Source organism: Scyliorhinus canicula, chromosome 6 (genome assembly GCF_902713615.1).
Source record: "Scyliorhinus canicula chromosome 6, sScyCan1.1, whole genome shotgun sequence".
NCBI lineage: Eukaryota > Metazoa > Chordata > Chondrichthyes > Carcharhiniformes > Scyliorhinidae > Scyliorhinus > Scyliorhinus canicula.
The window spans coordinates 206,888,198-206,908,906 of record NC_052151.1 but is presented as its reverse complement, the minus strand read 5'-3'; the positions used below and the strand labels follow the sequence as shown (position 1 = coordinate 206,908,906).

At 47.9% G+C, this 20,709-nt stretch overlaps 1 protein-coding gene across 4 annotated transcripts in view; it reads left to right on the top strand.

Moving 5' to 3' along the window:
• The window catches only part of LOC119967830 (NACHT, LRR and PYD domains-containing protein 3-like), a 78,573-nt gene that overhangs the window by 47,774 nt on the left and 10,090 nt on the right, over window positions 1–20,709 (top strand). For all 4 annotated transcript variants that reach the window (XM_038800859.1, XM_038800861.1, XM_038800860.1 and 1 more), the window contains 3 exons: window positions 13,665–13,751; window positions 16,000–16,170; window positions 18,702–18,872. In XM_038800859.1, the coding sequence (XP_038656787.1) occupies window positions 13,665–13,751; window positions 16,000–16,170; window positions 18,702–18,872 (429 nt within the window). The remainder of the gene's footprint in view (window positions 1–13,664; window positions 13,752–15,999; window positions 16,171–18,701; window positions 18,873–20,709) is intronic.

Below are 20,709 nucleotides of genomic sequence, written 5' to 3'. Positions count from 1 at the left end.
TGCCCTTGTCCTTCCAGATGGTGGTGGTCATGGGTTTGGAAGGTGCTGCTTAAGGAGCCTTGCCGATCATGTAGATGGCACGCACTGCTGCTACTCTACGTTGGTGATGGAGAGATTGAATGATGGATGGGGTGCCAATCAAGTGAACTGCTTTGTTTTGGATGTATCAAGCTTCTTCAGTGTTGTTGGAGTTGCACACATCCAGACAAGGAGAAAGCATTCCATCACACTCCTGACTTGTGCCTTGTAGATGATGGACAGTCTTTTAGGAGTTGAAAGTTGAGTTATTCCCACAGAATTTCTTTTTTTTAATAGCCAATTCATTTTCTTTTTCCAATTAAGGGGCAATTTAGCGTGGCCAATCCACCTGCCCTGCACATCTATGGGTTGTGGGGATGAGACCCATGCAGACACGGGAAGAATGTGCAACCTCCACACGATCAGTGACCTGGGGCTGGGATGAAACCCGGGTCCTCGGCGGCGTGAGGTAGCAGTGCTAACCACTGTGCCACCGTGGCACTCCCACTGCAGAATTTCTAACCTCTACCGTGCTCCATATGATTGATCCAATTAAGTTACTGGTCAATGGTAACCTCCAGAATGTTGATAGTGAAGGTAATACCATTGAATGTTACGGGAGATGCTTGATTCCTCTGTTGGTGGAGTTGGTCATTGCCTGTTATTATCAAAGTCAATCCTGAATTTGTCCAAGTCTTGCTACATATAGACATATGCAGAAATGCTTCATTATTTTAGAAGTTGTAGATGGTGCTTCAAATTGTTCACTCATCTGCAAACATCCCCACTTCTAATGTGGTGGAGGGAGGACCATTGATGATTCATTGCTGAAATGGTTGGGCCTCAGACACTGCCCTCAGAAACCCCTGCAGTGATGTTTTAGGATTAAGATGTTTGATCTTCAACAACCACAACCATCTTCCTTTATGCTCAGTATGACTCCAGCCAGCAGAGTTTTCTCTCTCATTCTCATTGATTCGTTTTTAAAAATATGTTTCCTTGGAAAAAATGTTATTGAACTTTTATTATTTTATACCCCAAAATTACAAAAAGTACAAAAATAACAAACAACAACAGTAACCCAAATAATAAGAACATTAACCAAGTAAACCCACCCTCCCTTACTCCTTCACCCCTCCCCACCTCTATGCCTCCTCCCCCCAACAACAGCTAACAGTGACAAATTCCTTAAAGTACAATATAAGGGCAGCACAGTGGCTCAATGAGTAGCACTGCTGCCTCATGGTGCTGAGGTCCCAGGTTCGATCCCAGCTCTGGGTCGCTGTCCATGTGGAGTTTGCAAATTCTCCCAGTGTTTGCATGGGTTTCGCCCCCACAACCCAAGGATGTGCAGGCTGGGTGGATTGACCACGCTAAATTGTCCCCTAATTGGAAAAAATGAATTGGATACTCTAAATTTATTTTTAAAAAGTACAATATAAATGGTTGCCATCTATGATAGAACCCTTTAATTGACCCCCTCTCGGCATATTTGACCTTTCTGAGGCACAAATACATGGAAACATTGAAAATAGGAGCAGGAGGGGACCATCGGCCCTTTGAGCCTGCTCCACCATTCATTATCTTCGTGATCATCCAACTCAAACTAATCCTGCTTTCCCCCATATCCTTTGATCTCCTTCGCCCCAAGTGCGATATCTAACTGCTTCTTGAAAACATACAATGTTTTGTTCTCAACGACTTCATGTGGTTCATAAGATATAGGAGCAGAATTAGGCCATTTGTCCATCTGGTCTGCTCCGCCATTTGATCATGGCTGAGCTCCTCCTGGCCTTAACTCCACCGTCTTGCCAGGCCTTCATATCCCTTCAACCCATTACCAATTAAAAATCTGTCTAACTCCTCAAATTTACTCACTGCCCCAGCATCCACAACACTCTGGGGTAGCGAATTCCACAGATTCCACAACCCTTTGGGAGAAATAGTTTCTCATCGACTCGATTTTAAATTTGCTGCCTCTTATCCGAAGACTGTGACCTCTCGTTCTAAAATGCCCCACAAGAGAAAGCATCCATTCCACGTCAATCTTATCCATACCTTTTATCATCTTGTATACCTCAATTTGATCTTCCCACATTCTTCTAAACTCCAGAGAGTATAGGCATAAACTGTTCAATCTCTCTTCATACAACAAACCTCTCATCTCTGGAATCAACCCAGTGAACCTCCTCTGAACTGCCTCCAATGCCACTACATCTTTCCTCAAATAAGGGGACCAAAACTGTGCACAATACTCCAGGTGTGGCCTCACCAATGCCTTGTATAGTTACAACAACACTTCCTTGCCTTTGTACTCTATACCTTTTGCTATAAATGCCAACATTTCATTTGCTTTCTTTGTTATCTGCTGTACCTGCATGCAAGGTTTATGTGACTCATGAACGAGATCCCTCTGCAACGGAGCACCCCAAAGTGTCTCTCCATTTCGATAATAAGTTGCCTTTCCATTTTTCCAACCAAAATGCATAACGTCTTATCCACATTAAACTCCAACTGCCACATTTTGGCCCACTCCACTGACCTATCTGTATCCATTTGTAAGGCTCTTATTTCCACATTGGAACTTACTTTTCCACCTATTTTTGTGCCGTCTGTAAATTTGGCTATAGATTCTTCGATCCCTGTATCCAAGTCGTTTATGTAGATTGTAAATAGCCACCTGGACCCCCAAATACCGAAAACTACCCCTGCCCCCCACCCCGAGCTGCTGACCACAAAATTCTTACTCTTCCCTAAATTTAACATGTACCCAGATAAGGAGCCAAACCTCATCAATGTATTCATTATGCTCCCATCACTGGCTCCGGACCCCTCATGTATAGCAGAAGGTCACCGGCATGCAAGGACACTCTGTGTTCCACCCCACCTCTAACAATTCCTCTCCACTTATTTGAGGCCCTCAGGGCAATAGCCAGTGGATTAATCACCAGCGCAAACAAGAGGGGAGACATAGGACACCTCTGCCTCACTCCCCCCCCCCCTAAAGAATAGAATCACCACTGTGCAGAAGGAGGCCATTTGGCCCATCAAGTCTGCACCAACCCTCTGAAAGAGCATCCTACCTAGGCCCACACTCTCAACCTGTCCCCATAACCCAGTAACCCCACCTAATGTTTTAGACACAAAGGGGCAATAATGGCCAATCCAACTATCCTGCACATCTTTGGACTGTGGGAGGAAACTGGAGCACCCACGCAGACAATTGGAGAATGTACAGACTCCACACAGGCAGTCACCCAAGGCCGGAATTTAATCAGGTCCCTGGAGCTGTGAGGCAGCAGTGCTTACCACTGTGCCGCCTCATGTAGCCAAAATGACCCTGAACTCATGGTGTTGGTACGCATGCAGGCAGAAGGAGCCTCTTACAACTGCACTCACGACACAAACCCAGGGCCCAGTCAAATCTTCTCTAAGATGGGGAAGAGGTACCTGTACTCAACACTATTGAATGCTTTTTCTGCGACCAGCGACACGATTAACTCTAGTTCTGGCCTAGCTGCTGGGGTGAGAACCGCATTGGATGACAACTTTCAGCCCTTCACAAATCCCGTCTGGTCCTCCACAACTACATCCGGGAGTCAGGGTTCCAACCTCAGCGCCAAGATCTTGGCCAAAAGCTTTGTGTCTACATTAAGCAGGGAAATCAGACCCACACTCTGTATGGTCCTTATCCTTTTTCACACAAGGGGGGAGATGGATGCCTGCAGCAACGTCTCGTAGAGAACCCCGCTCTAGGGAATCATGATACATCGCCTTTAATAATGGAACCAACTCATCCACAACTTCTTATAAAATGTTATCGGGAGCCCATCTGGATCCGGGACCATCCCCATCTGCATTTTTCCCAAGGCTTTTCAAATTTCTCAGCGATAACTCCAGCTCTTCCGAAATTCCTCCCCACCTTGGGAAACTGTAGATCCTCTTAAAACGTATGCCGTTCTACATTTCTCCCTGGTGGCTCCAACCTATAAAGCAACTCATAAAAGGCTCGAAATGCCCCTTCACCTTGTCTGGGACAGAGACCAGCCTGCTGTTTGAATCCCTAAACTGAACATCTCCAGCAGCCTCCTGCCGCATTAGCTGGTGAGCAAGTGATGTCTGGCCTTCTCACCGTACTCCTACACCACCCCTGGCATACTGTCCTGGACGTAGATAGCAGGTCAAACTGCAATTGTAGCTTTTTCCTGTGTGCTAATAATTCCGGAGCAGGGTCACTCGCATACCCATGGTCCACTCCCAGGATCTCATTCACTACTGTCACTCCTCCTTGGCCTCCCCATCCACGTGTGCCTTATGATATGATGTTCCCTCTAATCAACGCCTTCAACACCTCCCACAAAGTTTATACCGTCCTATTCTTGTTAAACTCCACATATTCCCTAATGGCTTTGGAAACCTTATGACAGAACCCAATGCCTGATAAAAGCCCTACATAGTACCTCCATCCTGTATGCTACATCTGACTCGCCTCTGACGTCAGATCTACCAAGTGCGGAGCATGGTCAGAAATAACCACCGCCGAATCATCTGCCTTTTACCCCGGGGAGAAGTGACAAAAAATTACCCATGACAAAAAAGTCTTACACTGGGGGGAAAAATGAGAACTCCTTCCCTGCATAAACGCCATGGTTTGCACCTCTTGTCTCTTCCATGAATACCGCTAACACCCTGGCCAACCCCAAAGGTTCCAGTGACTTTAGCCTGGAGTAATCCAGCTTTTGGTCGAGCACACAGTTGGAATCCCTCCCGAAAATCTATTGGTGTCTATCTAAATCCGGTATTGCAATCAACAACCGCCTTATAAACTTTACATCATCCCAGTTTGGGCAGTTTACATTCACTAACACCACTGCCTTCCCCTCCAATGTGCCTGCAACCATCACGTATCAAGCCCTCTGATCAGCAAGACCTTCCCGCATAAAACAGACCCTTTTGTTGATTAGAATCACCACCCCATTTTCTCCCCGTGTCTGCGTGGGTCTCACTCCCACAACCCAAAGATGTGCAGGGTAGGTGGACTGGCCACACTAAATTGCCCCTTAATTGAAAATATTTTTAAAAAAGAACCGCCACACCAATTGGCCCTGCTAATGAAACCTGAATGAAACACCTGACTTAGCCAGGCCTTCCGCAGCCTGGTCTGGTTCTGCACCTGCAAGTGAGTCTCCAGTAAGAACACTACATCAGCCACCAAACCCTATAATTGCCCTTTTCACTGGCCCCCCGAGGCCCCGCACTTTCCCAGTGCCTAACCTTGCTGAGGGTCTCTCACCCCCTCACCAAGGGGTCAGCCAGTACAACGGTGGCAAATCATTCCCTCCTTACAAATTACTGGGTCCCAGGCCCACTTAAGATGGCCACCGGCCCCACTCCGAGGATGAGACAAAGAAAATTCCATGTCAATGTTCGCCCCCCCCCCTCTCCACCCACCCCCATGGCTTGCAAAATACCTGCCACCTCAGTCAATACCTTCCCCCTCCCCCCACCATTCAAACAAACAACTAGACCCATTCTGCCTCGCCAAAACTGGCCCAACGGGTCGCACCCCTCCCCCCACTCCACTCCCGTTCATTAGATACTCCTGCTTGCCAATGAGGTAGCCCCCACCCAGAGTCCGCATCTAAAAAGCCAACAAGAACAACAGCCTAATCCCTCCGAGCCCGCCCTTCCATCCAGTGCCCAAACGCTGGTGTTCTTACTATATATTTCTCTTCCCCTACTGGTACCCTATCAAATACCCCTTTTGCAACACCGGCTTCCAAGGAAAAATAGTAAGAAATATTAACACATTGTAATAAAACATCATCAAACCCACGACCCGTCTCTCATATAAAAAGTCCCCATCAGCCCCCCTCGGACCAGTCGCCTCTGCCAGCTCCGGCATAAAAAAGGAATGATGTTTCACAGTGGCTCATTGCCGTGGCTTCTGCTGGAGTGCCAGCTCTATCCAGCTCCAGAGGGGCGAACACCTTATCCTCCCCCCCCCCCACCCCAACAGCTGAGAGAACATCTCCGAGAAATCCTCGGTTGGCCTTGAGCCCTCCACTCCACCATCCTGAGGTTCATCCGCCTTGACCTATTCACCAGATCTTGCACTTTTGCTCTCAGGCCCTTGTTACTCCGACACGAGCAGCAATTCCGTTTTCAACGAGGCAAACTGCCCCTCGTGCTGCGACAAGGCCTCCTCCATGCCCTTTAACGTCTCGCCTTGCTCTTGCACAGCCTTCAAATGCTCTTAGTCAGGCCCAATGCCTGCTTGATCGTGCCACCGGGAGTCCTGTAGCCCCCGCAGTGGCAGCAGCAGAAAGGTTGGCAGCTGCTTTCTCAGGAAGTCCCACACTTGCAAGTATCTGAACCCATTCCTTGGCGGCAGTTTAAATTTATGCTCCAACGCCTTCAAGCTGGGAAAGCTCCCGTCTATAAATAGATCCCCCATCCTTCTAATTCCTGCCCTCTGCCAGCTCTGGAACCCGCCTTCCAGCTTGCCCGGAACAAACCTGTGGTTGTTGCAAATCGGGGTCCAGACCGATGCACCCTCCACCTTCTTATGCCTCCTCCGTTGCCCACAGATCCTCAAAGCCGCCACTACCAGCGGACTCGTGGAGTACCGGGCCGGCGAGAATGGCAGAGGTGCCGTAACCAATGCTCCCAAGCTGATGTCTTTACAAGGCGCCGCCTCTAACCGCTCCCATGCCAACCCCTCCCTCTTTACTCACTTCCAAATCATGGCGATGTTAGCCGCCCAGTAGTATTTGCAGACGTTCAGCAGTGCCAACCCCCCCCCCCCCCCCCCCCCCCCCCCCCCACCCCCCCGGACTGTGCTCCAACCACATTTTCTTCACCCACGGGGTTTTATTCGCCCATACCAATCCCGAGATGATCTTGTTCACCCACTTGAAAAAGGCATTAGGGATGAAGATGGGGAGGCACTGAAAAACAAACAGAAATCTGGGGAGGGCCGTCATTTTCACGGTCTGTAGCCTCCCGCCAATGACAGTGGGAGCATGTCCCATCTCTTGAAGTCCCCTTCCATTTGCTCCACCAACTGGGATAAATTAAGCTTATGCAGTGCCTCCCATTTCCGAGCCACCTGCATTCCCAGATAGTGAAAGCTCTTCCCCACCATTCTAAATGGCATATCCCCCAGTCTCTCCTCCTGCCCTCCAGCCTGGATCACGAACATTTTGCTCCTCCCCATGTTCGACTTATACCCCAAAAAACTGCCAAATTCCCCCAAGATCCACATGACCTCTCCCATCCCCACCAGCGGGTTCGAAATGAACAAGAGCAAATCGTCCGCATAGAGCGAGACCCGATGCTTCACCCCGAACCAGCCCCTGCCAGTTCCTCGAAGCTCTTAGCGCCGTGGCCAGTGGCTCTATAGCTAGAGCAAACAATAATGGGGAGAGGGGGCACCCTTGCCTCGTCCCCCAATGTAATTTAAAATACCCCGACCCCAGCCAGTTCATACGTACACTCGCTAGAGGCGTCTGGTAAAGCAACCTCACCCAGCCAATAAAGCCCTCTCCAAACCCAAATCTTCCCTGCGCCTCCCACAGGTACTCCCAGTCCACCCGATCAAAAGCCTTCTCCGCGTCCATCGCGACCACCACCTCTGCCTCTCCTCTCTCTGAGGGCACCATAATAATATTTAGGGGCCTCCGCACATTAGCCTTGAGCTGCATGCCCTTAACGAATCCCGTCTGGTCTCCTGTCACCCCCGGAACACAGTATTCTATCCTAGTGACCAATCTCTTCGCCAACAACTTGGCATCTATATTCAAAAGCGATATCGGCCAATATGACCCACACTGCTCCGGGGCCTTCTCCCGTTTAAGAATAAGTGAAATGAGGCCTGCGACATTGCCGGGGGGGGAGGATTCCCTTCTCTCTAGCCTTGTTAAGCGTCCTAACCAGCAGTGGGCTCAGTATCTCTGAGAACTTCTTATAAAATTCCACTGGGTAGCCATCCGGCCCCGGAGCTTTGCCCGACTGCATATCCTCCAGCCCCTTAATAACTTCCTCCATCTCAATTAGGGACCCCAGTCCCTCCATCAGGTCCTCCTCCACCCTCGGGATCTCCAACCGATCCAAAAATTGCGTCATCCCCTCCATACCAGCCGGGGGTTCCAACTCATATAGTCTACTGTAAAATTCTTAAAAAACTTTGTTTACCTCCCCTGGTTTCAAGACCATGTTCCCATCCCTATTCTTTACCAATCTCCCTGGCCGCCTCTCTCTTCCTAAGCTGCTGTGCCAACAGCCTACTTGCCTTTTCCCCGTACTCATAAACCGCCCCTTTTACCTTCCTCAACTGATCCACTGCTTTCCCTGTGGTCAACAACTCAAACTCCGCCTGCAGCTTCCGCTACTCCCTGAGGAACCCCGCATTTGGGGCTTTCGCTTATCTCCTGTCCACCCGAGTATCTCCTCCACTAACCTCTCCCTCTCCGCCCGTTCCCCCTTTTCCCTATGGGACCGGATCGAAAGTAGCTCCTCTCTAACAACTGCCTTCAGAACTTTCCAGATTGTCGCCGCAGATACCTCTCCCTTGTCATTAGTTTCCAGATAGTTCTGAATGGACTTATTCACCCGCCCGCACACCGCTTCATCCGCTAACAACCCCAGATCCAATCGCCATAAAGATGTTGCCCTCGCTCCTCGCCAACCTGCAAGTCCACCCAATGTGGGGCATGATCCGAGACTACAATTGCCGAGTATTCCGTCCCCACCACCCTCGGTATTAGCGCCCTGCTTAGAACAAAAAAGTCAATACGAGAGAAAACCTTATGAATGTGCGAAAACAAAGAAAACTCCTTCACCCTCGGCTGTATAAACCTCTATACCCCCATTTGTATAATAAAGCCCTTCAATTCCTTTGCCACATCCGGCCTCCTCCCTGACCTCTATAATGACCCATCCAATTCTGGATCAATGACCGTGTTAAAGTTCCTCTCCCCTGCCCCCATGATCAAGTTATGCGACTCTTAAGTCCGGGATCTTACCTAACACCCGCCTCATAAACGTCACGTCGTCCCAACTCGGAGCATATATACGAGCACCAATCGTACACCATCCAGCCTTCCACTCACCATTATGTACCTACACGATTTTCCCCGCCTCGAATGCCACTCGCTTACTAATCAAAATTACTACCCCTCTGGTCTTTGAGTCCAGCCCTGAGTGGAACACCTGGCTAACCCAACCCTTCCTCAATCTCGTCTGCTGTATAACCTTTAGATGTGTCTCCTGTAGCATGGCCATATCTCCTTCAGTTCCCTCAGATGCGTGAACATATAGAGATATATAGAGAAATACATGTGAGCCCTTTTGACCGGCCCATTCAGCCCTCTTACATCCGACGTAATCAGCCTGGACGGGGGGGGGGGGGGGGGGGGGGGGGCGTCCACCCCCTCCCTGCCGACTAGCCATCACCCTTTTTAGGCCAAAACCGGGCCTGTGCCACCCGCTTCCCCGGGCACCTCCACGAGCAGAAAAGCTCTCTCTCTCTCTCTCTCTCTCTCTCCTCTCTCTCTCTCTCTCTCTCTCTCTCTCTCTCTCTCTCTCTCTCTCTTCCCCCCCCCCCACCCCCGGCCAGGCCAAGCACCTGCTCACCCTCCACTGCCCTTCCGAGAGTCAGCTGTACCATGCTGATCCCGATAACCGCTACCCCTTGCGCCAAACAGTCTCCCTATTGTTCGAACCTCTCCCCCCACATGAGTAAACCTGATAACAGCATCACATTCCCCAGTGAATAAACAGCAGCAACAACGAACAAAAAGATGCAATTACTAGGCACCAGTGAAGAAACCGTCCCTTAAGGCAAGATCCAGTCTCCCAAAGAAAAGCTCTAATTTGAAGACCCCCTCCCACCCCCCACTTCAAGTCTCTGCAAGGAAAGCACTCGACAACCATCACCGCCGCCCACAGTTTCCCCCACAACATGAAATCTCTTTTCTTTTTAGAAAAAAAACCCCAATACAGTGTTACGAGCCACCGCTACAGAACTTATCTGCAACTTCACCCCCTTCTTAAAGAGGGTCGCCTTTGCCCAATTGAACCCAGCCCGTCTCTTGGCCAGCTCCGCTCCCAGGTCCTGATAAATACTCAACTCATAGTTCTCCCATTTGCTGCTCCGTTCTTTCTTGCCCACCGCATGACCAGTTCCTTGTCTGTAAACCGGTGAAAATGTACCACCATGGCCCTCGGCGGGTCGTTCGCCCTGGGCTTCCTCGCGAGGGCTCTATGCACTCTATCCACTTCCAGTGGCCGAGGGAACGTCCCAGCCCCCATCAACTTCTCCAGCATGTACGCCACATATGCCCTCGCACCCCAACCTTCACAGCCTTCAGGGAGGCCAACGATTCTAAGGTTCTGCCACCTGGACCTATTCTCCAGGTCCTCCAGATTCTCCTGCATCCTCTTCTGGCGGTCGTCCAGCACCTCAACCTTGTTCTCCAACACAGTTATATAGTCCTCCTGGTTGGATATCTTTTGTTCGAGCTCCCGTATCGCTTTTCCCTCGGTCTCCTGATTCAAGACTACTTGATCGATTGAAGTCTTGATCGGGTCCAGCGTATCCTTTTTCAGCTTGGTGAAGCAATCCTCAAAAAACTTCACCAGCTGCTCCATCGACGCCATGCTGTCCCGTGGTACCAGCTCCGCTTGCTTCTCGCTATCAGGACTGAGTCGTTTCATACGGCCACTTCTGGTCCAATTCTCCATACACCAGAGAGGGAATCCTCCTGACTGTAACACAGTTCGCCGATTTATCCCAAAAGATCCAAGAAAAGTCAGGGGCAAAAGGTCCGAAAGTCCATTACAGGCCGGAGCTATCGAATGTGCGACCTACTCCTCCATGGCCGCCACTGGAAGTCCAAATCCCTCTAACTATTGTTATGAACCCCACTGATGTTCAATGCGCGATAACCCCAAATCCCAAAAGGAATCATGGAATGCTGGATCTTAACAATTTACTTGTGCCATGTAGGAAAGTATGAGAAAAAAAGATGATATTCTGTGAGGAAAGGTTCTTGTTGTGAATAAAAACATGTTTATTAACCTTTAAAACATAATGAGAAAGGCAATGGTAAAAAACAACATTTACAATTAATTACAATAATGATTATCCAGATAGTATACTTGAATTACCCCCAATCTATATCTATCTACTTTCCTAAACTCTGAGAATACCCCTTCCCCAAAACCACATCCCATAGATTTTAACACTATGAGCCAAATCTATCAATAATTACCACACAGGATCTATAGTTTTCTTTTAGGAGCCCTTCTAGTTCAGTGTAGAACAGGGGTGGGCAAACTATGGCCCGCGGGCCGCATGCGGCCCGCCAAAGGTCTTTATGCGGCCCACCAAGATCAAGTCATTTAAAAAAAATTCTTTTTTTTTTTAAATTTTTAATATTTTTTTTATAAGGTTAATGGGGGGGGGGGGGCTGTTGGGTTACTGGTATAGGGTGGATACATTGACTTGAGTAGGGTGATCATTGCTCGGCACAACATTGAGGGCCGAAGGGCCTGTTCTGTGCTATACTGTTCTATGTTCTATATGAGGCGCCTAGAATCATAACCGGGTGAAGCGCCATTTTTGAAAAGTAGAGAAAAAGAGGGCTAAAGGCAGGATGCCGCCGGGGGAAGCGCTGAGGTATATGCCGCACGCTAATTGGTTACAACCGGGACTATTAATTAATATACTATGCGGCCCTTTAAAATTGTGAATTTCTGAATGTGGCCCTTGCACGGAAAAGTTTGCGCACCCCTGGTGTAGAATATCTGCGGTCTAACACAGACTTTCTGCTTTCTGCACACCAGCTTGCCGCTCCCTGGTAGAAAATAAAGTTCTGCTTGACAACTGAGCATGGCTGTGATCTAGGCCCTTAGACTGTTAGACTCCACTTTAAACATAGAACATAGAACAGTACAGCACAGAACAGGCCCTTCGGCCCTCGATGTTGTGCCGAGCAATGATCACCCCACTCAAACCCACGCATCCACCCCACACCCGCAACCCAACAACCAACCCCTCAACCCTACTTTTTAAGACACTACGGGCAATTTAGCATGGCCAATCCACCTAACCCGCACATCTTTGGACTGTGGGAGGAAACCGGAGCACCCGGAGGAAACCCACGCACACACGGGGAGGACGTGCAGACTCCACACAGACAGTGACCCAGCCGGGAATCGAACCTGGGACCCTGGAGCTGTGAAGCATTTATGCTAACCATTGTTCACCCTGCTATGGTCAGTTAGTTCTTCACCCTGCAACCACCATTCTCGTCCAAGCAAGCTGAACAAACCTCAAACCTATTGAACAATTGTAAAAGCTGTTCCAGTGCCCTCAAAATACCTTTACCTGCCTCACTTGCAGTCACACTCTCCTGTCCCTGACCACTGACCAAATCAAAAGACCTTGTCCGAAGAAGTGTGACTGCCTCTGGCAAAATGAATCCAGGTAATTGACTCCCTCCTTGATGTGTCACAGTATCTGTAGTTCAGCTTCGAACTCATAAACTGCTCGAACTTCAAACACTTAGTGCAGACATGTACGTCCTGGATCAAGCTGGCACCCAGGGGCTCTCATATGCTGAAGCTGTGGGCAAACCGCCTGTCCTGCCATCCTTAATGTGTTCTTGTTAACTAATTTTTTCAGAATATTATATTTTACTTTTGTTTTTATATATTTTATTTTCCTTACCACATATTGCTATACTCTTTTACACCTTGCAAATAGAATAAATCTCAGTCGCATACTGCATACTCACCAAATGGCTAACCCCTTCTTCTGTAGCAGAGTAAGACCACTTCCTGAAAGCTTAGATAGGTAGAAAGCAAAAGAGAACCTCTTTCCCTTCCTTCGATAACTCATAGAAGTCATAGAATTTACAGTGCAGAAGGAGGCCACTCGACCCATCGAGTCTACACCGGCCCCTGATAGAGCACTCTGCCTAAGCCCACACCTCCACCCCATCCCTGCAACTCAGAAAACCCACCTAGCATTTGGACTATGGGGCAATTTGGCGTGACCAATCAACCTAACCCGCATATCTTTGGACTGTAGGAGGAAACCGGAGCACCCGGAGGAAACCCTCGCAGACACGGGAAGAAAGTGCAGACTCCCGATAGAGAGTGACCCAAGCCGGGAATCGAACCCGGGGACTGGCACTGTGAAGCAACAGTGCTAATCACTGTGCTACCCATAATCACCCTTTAATCACCCAGCTCCCAGCACTCTATTCTAAGTTGCTCTTCTTCAGGTTAAGCACGTGAGAAGGTTTCACTGTAACAACTCAGTTCCCTCCAGTGAGTCTTTGACACAACCACAGATCTCACCCTCAGGACAACCAGCAGCCTCAATGATGGCTGCCATGTGTCTCTGAATGAGTCCACACTTCGTCTGACACCCCTCTATTCCAACCCAACTGGCTCTCAGTGACAGGAAACCTGTATCCATGCCAATCAATGGCATCCCCACAAAGAAATCTTAACTTTAATCAGTATTCCACCAGTGGTAAGTTTCTTAACTGAAAATAAACCCTGCTCCTGTTTCTCATCGCGGTGGTGAAAATTCAGTCCATTTTAATGTGTTTCTCACTCTCTCTCTTTAGGCTGGATTACAATCATCTGGGAGATTCAGGAGTGAAACTACTGTCTGCGGCTCTGAAGAAACCAGACTGTAAAATACAGACACTGGAGTAAGTACAAGACTATGTGAGATTATGTTTGTAATAGTTGGATGTCTGTCATTGTTGATTATTATCAGCATCAGTAATGGTTGGCCTAGTGGTTAGCACAGCTGCCTCACGGCGCTGAGGTCCCAGGTTCGATCCCGACTCTGGGTCACTGTCCGTGTGGAGTTTGCACATTCTCCCCGTGTCTGCGTGGGTTTCACCCCCACAACCCAAAAAAAAATGTGCAGAGTAGGTGGATTGGCTACGCTAAATTGCCCCTTAATTAGAAAACATAATTGGGTACTCTAAATTTTAAAAAAAAAGCATCAGTAATGGTGTCAATAATAGACTATGTATCTATTGGGACTAAAGGAATATGGGGGAAGATGGGATCAGGGTATTGAACTTGATGATCCGCCATGATTATAATGAATTGCGGAGCAGGCTCGAAGGACCGAATGGCCTCCTGCTTCTATTTTCTATGGGCGCGCTCGAATGGAAAACAGCAGCCCTTGTTTTGTGTGAGGGAGAAGAATGTTAGAGGACAATCTACATTCCAGCAGGTCCTTCAGAATGCTCCTATTCTGGACCTCCATGTGACAACTGTTGAGCCAGACAAGCAGCAGGTTTTATATTGACCAGAGGCTGTCCTGTGCGCATCCGTTAGGCCAGTGACTGTGAACCCCAGTACCCATTTCACCAGCGATGATTGCTTGCTGTACCTCCAGGCTGACATACCTCTGACAGCCAATGCTGTAGCCTGGGCATTGCCAATGCAAGGTGGGGATGTCCTTTCCATCAAATTCCTTTCATCAACATTATTTTAACACTCTGTGTTGCACTCACCTTGTCAGAACACATCAGGTCATTGATCATTTTGCTGTACTGCAACCCCATACCCCACACCTGCTCTGTCCTCTGGAATTTCTGTTCATTTTGATGGGCTAAGCTTATGCTCCTCCCATTCGGAGGGAACAGTACCTCCCTCTGAACCCGAGCAGCCTGGAGGAGCACCTCCAGGGAGGCATCAGTGAATTGAGGAGTATGATTTAATTTGCCTCCTGTCATTACAGTACCTTATTCAGTAACCAGGGCTCCCTCACTGGTCCCCCCAGAGCTGTTGCCTTTGAAAATACTGCTAGCTGCTTTTAAATATGGCACTAGCCTTGCCTGAAGCAGGACTTCCCCTCCAGTGGTTACGGTCTGGAATGCACTGCCTGACATTGTGGGGGGAGACACGTTCCAAGGACAATTGGACTGTTATCTGAGAAGGAAGAATGTGCAGGGTTACTGGGAGAAGGTGGGGGAATGACACCTAGTGAATTGCTCATTCAGAGAGTCAGTTCAGATGCCCTGTGCTAACTGGCCTCCTTCTGTCCTGTAACAGTTCTGCAGTTCGGCCTGAGTGGCTGGCTTCTCCCCTGTCAGACTTTAATTGGCTGGTTCAGCCACTGATGTCTTCACAAGTGGAGTTGGTTAACTCGGTTGGTTCGGTGGCTAGCGTGTGATGTAGAATGACTTTAATATTGAGGGTTAGATCCCCATGTCAGCTCTGGTAGTTTATATACTCTTGACTCCTCCCGCTTGTCCACGCTTGCTAAGTAAGAAGTTGTCTTTCTCCAACAGAGAGCGATACAAATAGTCCATTGTGGACTATGTTAAATAACTAACCCTGTCCACATAGCCACTTCACCAGCTTGTGGTCCAAATATCAGTACATCCACCTCTCGGGGCTTTTCACAGTAACGTCATTGCAGTGTTAATGTAAGCCTACTTGTGACACTAATAAGGTTTATTTATTACAACCTTGCCATTATCTTACGCAAACTCCATTCTCAAGTTTCTCACCAACCCAAGCTCCTCCCTGATGAATCAGGGTAAGGACATGGGATCTTGTGCCTTTGTCTTGCTCCAACACCCCTTTTGTCATTTAATCACTCCTGCAATTCCCTCTTGTTCTTTCATTGTCACTGCCCCCCCATCCCTATATCCCTGTTGTTTAAAACAATTTAATTTGCAGTTATTTCTCAGTTGAAAGCTCATCGAATTGAAACATTTCTTTCCTCACAGATACAGTCTGACCTACTGAATATTTCCAACACATTCTACTTGTATTTCAGATTTGCATTATCAATAATATTTTGCCTTCTGTATAAGTGGAAGTTGTGTTTTTAAGTGTCCTACCCTGTACGTTATCATTGTTAATAACAATTTTTTAGAAGCCTTGGCGATTTACCCTGATTCCTGTTACTTTTTTCTCGCTGATCCCCAGTCTGAATGAAAACGAGCTCTCAGATTCATGTGCTGAAGATCTAGCTTCGGCTCTCAGTGCAAACCAGTCACTGACAGATCTGGAACTGAGCAATAATAATCTGGGAGATTCAGGAGTGAAAATACTGACTGCGGCTCTGAGGAATCCGGACTGTAAAATACAGAAGCTGAGGTCAGTACCAGACTGTTTATAATGATTAGATATCTAGCAATATATGTTAGACACTGTTATTAGTATAATAAATAAAGTCTGTCCATTATTATCATAGTCAGTAATAAGGTCGTAACTTGCATGGGGTTACAGTCAGAGCTTATTGCCACTCCGCTCAAAATTATTTACCCTGAAATGCAGCCGTACCTTCCTTCCAACTCAGGCCAGGTGAAAAAGGTGCAGTGGGTTCCCGAGTCCTTGAGTCAAGTGCGGGAGAGTCTCGGGTAAGGAAGCCACTCCCTATGTTTTATGGGGTTGAGAGGTTAGTCGGGAAGGGCTGAGGGTGGAGTTTGGACTGCAGGGATCCAGAGGTTCACTACTATAATTACCCAGAAGTTAGAAAAGATTTTTAGAGTTGTAACTTTTTCTAGGTAACTATTACTCGAAGAATGTCGGAATCATCTAAAATTTGCAATTTAAATTGGAGTATCAGATGGTTCGCATTGCAGGGCAACTTCCCAACAAAAGTTTCCAGGGTAATTACCATGCAGTCCTTTGCGCAGACATCTGGGGATGTGAGGGGCAGGATTGCATCTTTGGGCTATCCCGCAGGGAGGACACGGGCTAAACACCTGGGAGGACATATGGGCTCAAATCCGGCATTTTCACTGATGCCTGTTCTCTGACTGATCCCAAGCGAATAGGATGTCGGTCCCACAGACTTTTGTGCTGAGGTTCTGGTAGAATAATGTGACTCGCACCCTCTGAGGTCTCCCCTCCTCTTCAGAGGTGAGTGGTTGTCCCTTGATTTGTGAGAGGGTGAAGTGTGATTAGAGAGAAATGTACATTCCAACTAATCCCCCAGGCTAGTCTATGTGACCGGTGATCGACATCAGAGCACATGTTTTGTGATCACCAGAAAGTCTCTGGCGTCCATCTATTAGGCCACTTACTCTCTGAGCTCCACAACCCATCTCACCATCGTTGATTGCCCGCCCTGCCTCCAGTTATCCCTGCTCCAGCCCTTCGCCTTCTGTGGGCATAAGGATGCAAGACCTTGACGCTGCCACACTTCATCCTTCATTCCCTGACGTTGTGTCCTCTCTTCTCCCAAACTCATGGGTAGAATTTTTTTGTTGCTTGGGCAGACATAAGCCAAACCCGAAAGCACATGAAATCATGCAAGTCATCAGGCACTCGCCCACCATCATCGCACATTTGCGAGATGTTTCAATTGGCGGGCACGCGTGAGGGTCGGAAGCGTGTCCACTGGCAATTTAGCCCATTAAAGAGCCATTTGAAATATATTTGCTGAGACCTATCTACTTTTTAAAAAAAATTTAGAGTACCTAATTATTTTTTTCCAATTAAGGGGCAATTTAGCGTGGCCAGTCCACCTAACCTGCTCATCTTTAGGCTGTGGAGGTGCAACCCACGTAGACACGGGGAGAACGTGCAAACTCCACTCAGCGCCGTGAGGCTGCAGTGCTGCCACCGTGCCACCCAAGATCTATCTACATTTGCGGTTGGTGGGCAGGCCGATTGGCCAGATGGCCTTTACATTTTAGCGACAATTTCATTCCAAGGTGGGATGAAATGTCAGGGCTGAAATAAAGTTTAAAAGGGTTTCTGAGGACCTAGGTGTTTGTTTGGATATGCTGCCTCGACGGTTTGCTCCGCTTTTTTCATTGGGATTAAATTTTTACAGTTCTGCAGCTCCTCCTTGAGACAGCTCCCCTTAAGCCATTCCACATCTGCCCTCTTCCTAACCTCCCCAGAAGCCTTCCTCAGCACGTGTTTCATGTTGGCTGTCTGTTAATTGGCCAGCCAGTGTGCAATCGCAGCCAGAAGCGTATTTCATTCTGAATGTGTGCCCCCAATGGGTGAAAACTTCAGGCCATATATTTCCATTGTTACTCACCCATCAAAGACACACACTGCGTGTGCTGGTGCCAGCCTGCCTATCTTGGCACAACAGGGATGCTCATGTATCAGTCACGGCAGTGAGGGTATCAACTCTGACTGACCGCGACCCCCCACAGAGAGGTTGGAATATGTCTAACAGCCAATGCTGCTGCCTGATCATTGCCAATGGCTATGTGGGCATGATATTTCTGCTAATTTTATTTTACCTATCAACTTTCCATGAAGTGCACACTAGTGACACAGGATTACAGTGTAGAGGGCTATGCTTTGTCTTGCACCATCACCAATATCACTTCAATTACACTTGCACTTTCATTTTATTCTTGCCACCTTCCCATCGCCATTTCTCTTCACTTCAACCCTAACAACTCATTGTTTTTTCCCCCATTCTTATATAAGCTCATCAATCTGTTTCTCCTTTCACATATACCGCTGAACTTAGTGAGCATTTCCAGAACATTTATTTATTTTTCACATTTACAGCATCATTTGTATTTTGCTTTTGTACTTAGCAATTGTGTTTCTTGAATGTTTCATACTGTACATTATTATTGTTATTAATAGTGTTCTTTAAATTACAGGATATTGACTCTGATTCCTGTTATTTTTCTCCCTCTGATCTCCAGTCTGTCTGATAATACTCTCACAGATTCTTGTGCCAAAGATCTCTCCTCTGCTCTCAATGCAAACTGGATACTGAAGGACCTGGATCTGGGTTGGAATAAACTGGGCGATTCAGGAGTGAAATTTCTGTCTGAGGCACTGAGGAACCCGGACTGTAAAATACGGAAACTGCAGTAAGTACAAGATGGTGTGAGATTATGGCCTGAATTTTTCACCTGTCAGACATGTGCACTTGTTGGGCCAGAAGCTGATTTCATGCTGGCTATCCAATTAACCATGATGTGGAGATGCCGGGGTTAGACTTGGGTGGGCACAGTAAGAAGTCTTACAACACTAGGTTAAAGTCCAACTGGTTTATTTGGAATCACTAGCTTTCGGAGGGCATCTAACCAGGAAAAGATCAGAAAAACAAATGTGGGTTCATTCAAGTGGGGGGAGACAAATGTAGTCATAATCGGGGATAGTATAGTTAGAGACATAGACACTGTTCACTGTGACCAGGATCGAGAGTCCCAAAGGTTGTGTTGCCCACTTGGTGCCAAAGTTCGGGATTTTTCAATTGGGCTGCAGAGGAACTTGGAGTAGATGGGGAAGATCCAGTAGTCCACGTAGGTACCAACGACTTGGGGAGAACAAGGATAGAGGTTCTGCTGAGGGAATATAAGCAGGTAGGGGCTAAATTAAAAAGGTGAACCAAAAGGTAGTAACCTCCAGTTTACTGCCTGAGTTATGAGCTAATTGGCACAGGGTCAATAAGAAGAAAGAGGTTAATGCGTGGCTCAAAGGTTGGTGTGGGAGAAATGGGTTTGAATTCATGGTCCATTGGCACCAGTACTGGGGAAGGAGGGAGCTGTTCTGATGGGATGGTTTTCACCTGAATCAAGCTGAGTACTGGTGAATCGCATAACCAGGGCTGGATAGAGGTCTTTAAACTAAATAGTGTAGGAGGTTTAGTTTCATGGTAAATTAGATAATCAATACGGGCAGCATGGTGGTTAGCACTGCTGCCTCACGGCGCTAAGGACCCGGGTTCGATCCCGGTGCTGGGTCACTGTCCGTTTGGAGTTTTCACATTCTCCCTGTGTCTGTGTGGGTTTCACCCCACAACCCAAAGATGTGTAGGTTAGGTGGATTGGCCACACTAAATTGTCCCTTAATTGGAAAAAAAAAATTGGGTATTCTAAATTTATTTTTAAAACGGAAAATCAAGTTAAAGGAGAAGGTAGGAGTGGATGAGGGTATTGCTACAAGAAAACAAAAGGAAGGGGGAGAACGTGTGAATGTCACATTGCACCAAAGAATCTGACTTGAGGAGGGAAATTTGATAATGGAGCAAACTTAAAGACTATAGGCATATTCTCCGCCAGCGGGATTCTCCGTTCTGCCAGCAACGCACCCACGCCTGTGGGTTTCCGGGTGGCGTAGAGTGGCCACAATGGTAAATCCCATTGGCAGGTGGTAGGAACAGAGAATCCTGCCGTCAGCAATAATGCGCCACCAAGGAACACATGGCTGGGGGACCGGGGAATCCTCCCCTTTGTGTCTGAATGCACGAACCAGTCTGAGGAAAGGAGTAAAATAAATTAGTTAACAATACAAAAAGAGACAAAGGGAGGTGATTTGCTGGTGATTACTGAGACAGGGGCGTGATCTCCTGGCCACGTAGTGCCGGGCACGAAAATGAGCGGGCGGTTAGATAGCGGGAGAGGCTGAAATTGGGAACCACGCCAGTTGCCATCGGTTTCCAATCTAACCAGCCTGCTCCCGTTGGCGAGATCAGGATCCCACAGCCATGTGGCGAGAAACCAGTAATTACCAATCCATCCCATTAACAGGAAAGATCTCCTATCGAACGGCCTACCATGATCCAGCCTCTCCAGCGAGTGGTCACGGGGGCACCTTTTAGAACAACTATTTAAAAACTTGAAGCGAGCGAAGTGTGACTGCTGTGGGGATCTAAGGCGTGAGAAGCTATCTTTGAAATCGTCAGTCACCCCAGGAGCACCGGGG